Consider the following 2,743-nt stretch of genomic DNA (forward strand, 5'->3'; position numbering starts at 1 on the left):
AGAGGCCTTATCCATTTGTTTAGGGGAGTAATATATAAAGTCCTCATATGGACATTAATACATTTCTTAATCTAACCTATATAATTTGTATTCCTGAACATTAATATAAACTTATTCACCTCTAAATACGCACATAACTAACTCATTTATTACCTTGTGAAATTTCTATAATAGTGTTTCAATATTCTACAAGTCAAATGAATTTGTTTTGTTCAAAATTGGTTGGCTAGTTGGTATCAAATCACCACGAGTACCTTTTTTAACTTTGCTTGCAATTTGGAATTAAGAATTATTGCTGACCTGTACTGTAACATGCAATGAACCGAGTTATGCCACTATCACATCCTAAAAGCAACTAATTAAATAATGAAAACTATAAATCATCCAATTAGCCATATATTATATTATATTTATTATTGTTGGACCAAAGGTTTTCTTAAAGTTGCAACCTTGAAAATCAATAATTTGTTATGTTGTAAAATGGCTCATTCTCAGATCTTAACAACTATTCTTGTTCTTGCATTTCTGGGTTTTGCTTCTGCAAAAAACAGAGTAAATGTTAACCGACAAAACTATGTATCCAAAAATACCACCCAAGAAAATATTGTTCCTTCAACGGTACAAGGCACCATCTTTTGCGTTAGTTATGATGGAAATGATTGGACTCCCATGAAAGGTAAGATTTATATTTCATTAATTTCTTTATATTTAGCAGTGTATTAATTGGTGGTAATGATAATTTTTTAGATTTATTGGTATTTGATGCTATTTATGTATCTTTACTCTATAGATCGTTGATTAGTTGATACTCCCTTCATTCTTTTTTAATTTTTCGCTACTAAGATTTGTCATAGTTTTCAAAATCATGGAATTTTTGATTATTTTATAAAATTAAATGCTTTTGAGAAACAATTACAAATAAAATATCTCTGCAACTTAAATTTTATTTAATATCCAATATATCAGAGTAATATCAATGATGAAATTGAATTAGTTTCCCTAAAAACGAAAAAAAAGTCAAACTAGATGATAAAAGAACAGAGGTGGTAATCCATTTGTTTCAATTCACTATACATGAAATGATGAAAGATTGGATTTTTTAGGTGATGATTATATATTTATATATATGAGGATTTTTGTTGGATTACTTGTTTCATATAGATTTTTATAGTTCCTTTAAAAATACGCCATCTAATTATATTAGGCGCCGTTCACTTCACCTTATTTTGGCTGAATTGAAATTAATTTTACTGAATTGAAATTAATTTTACTGAACTGAAATTATTTTTATTAATTTTATGTAATATTTCTTCTTTAAAGTTACTGATTTTTACTGAACTAAACTTATTTTTATTGAACTAAAATTATTTTTGCTGAATTTATTTTTACTTAATATTATTTATTTAAGGTGAAGTGAACAGGGTAATTGTCAATGATAAATCCATTGTTTTTTTAATTGTAAAATTAAGGAATCTTACATGTTTTCATACACAGATTATATTACTATTCAATATATATATATATATATATATATATATATATATATATATATATATATATATATATATATATATATATAGATAGATAGATTATATTGCCCCTTATTTAAGTTAATGTTTGGATTAGTAAAAATAATGATGTACAAAAATTGTTGAAAATATGCAGGAGCATATGCAAGGGTATCATGCCTAAGGTTCTTAGTAGAGTCAACAATGACAAATGAAAATGGTTACTACACAATTAGCTTGCCTGCTAAACGTTACAGCGATTGTAAGGTGTTCCTTGATAGACCTGGCGACGGAAACAATTGCAGTGTCCCGACTAACACCAATCAAGGCCTCGCCGGTGCCCCTCTTATAAACCCAGTCCGCCAACCGGATAATGTTAACCTCTACTCCTATGGACCTTTTGTTTTCAATCCAGCTTTACCTATATCGGATATATGAATTAATGAATATGAATTGTGTTTATCTTTACAAAAGAGCTTGTGCAATTGTAGATGGATTTGAAGAAAGGAATTGATCGTGATTTTGAACATGATATTTGTTAGGATTTTGGTTTAATAATTTGTGAATGTAATTACTATTAAATGCGGTTAAGAATGAAGAAATGAAGCACATTTTTCATTAGATCTCAAGCATTATTTTGGTTTAGTCCTGGGTTCATATATGTAACTGTCATATTTCCATATATATATTTTAAAAAATTTGAAACTTATAATAGTGTTTGGATAAATTTTGGTAACAAATTCAATGATATTTTCATTTCGTAAAAATTGAAATTCAACACAGAATACTCAGCCCTTCTCTTTGGAGGCAATCGAAGACACTTTTATCTTTTCCTGCCAGGCACTGGTTAATCTCTCGAGGCGTCGAGATCAACCATTCAACCCTTAGTATTCATCCTGAGGCGCGGAGGATTACAATTCATACATTCATATTGCAGGTTTCTCGAGGCGCAGAGACTTGTGTTCTTACATCATCAGGTAATATTCCCGAGGCGCAGCGAATTGTCAACTGTTGCTAACTTCTCTAGGCGTAGAGGTTTGCAGCATTGTCTCGACTCGCGAACACCCCTTTTAGTGTGATTCCCGAGGCGCAGAATTTCACTTTTCATTATGTGAGCTACTCGAGGCGTAGGAGTTCACGATAGGATTCCCGAGGCGTGAAAGACTATCATTCATCATCTGGTATATTCCCGAGGCGTAGAATACTACCAATCGCATTTAGTAGACTACTCGATG

The 2,743-nt window shown here is 30.5% G+C and overlaps 1 protein-coding gene across 1 annotated transcript; it reads left to right on the plus strand.

Moving 5' to 3' along the window:
* The first annotated feature begins 401 nt into the window (after positions 1 to 401).
* Positions 402 to 2,137, plus strand: LOC110689791 (proline-rich protein 1-like). Its single transcript, XM_021866598.1, has 2 exons — positions 402 to 676; positions 1,666 to 2,137. Exons 1-2 carry the CDS (start codon positions 481 to 483, stop codon positions 1,944 to 1,946), a joined length of 477 nt encoding a protein of 158 aa, XP_021722290.1. The 5' UTR covers positions 402 to 480; the 3' UTR covers positions 1,947 to 2,137.
* Positions 2,138 to 2,743: the final 606 nt, after the last annotated feature.

Source organism: Chenopodium quinoa, unplaced genomic scaffold (genome assembly GCF_001683475.1).
Source record: "Chenopodium quinoa cultivar QQ74 unplaced genomic scaffold, ASM168347v1, whole genome shotgun sequence".
Lineage (NCBI taxonomy): Eukaryota > Viridiplantae > Streptophyta > Magnoliopsida > Caryophyllales > Amaranthaceae > Chenopodium > Chenopodium quinoa.

Excerpts from the sequence above, each read along its gene's own strand:
- LOC110689791 (XM_021866598.1), top strand. The coding sequence starts at position 481 with ATGGCTCATTCTCAGATCTTAACAACTATTCTTGTTCTTGCATTTCTG. Across the intron at positions 677-1,665 it reads TGATTGGACTCCCATGAAAG|GAGCATATGCAAGGGTATCA; the intron begins GTAAGATTTATA and ends GAAAATATGCAG.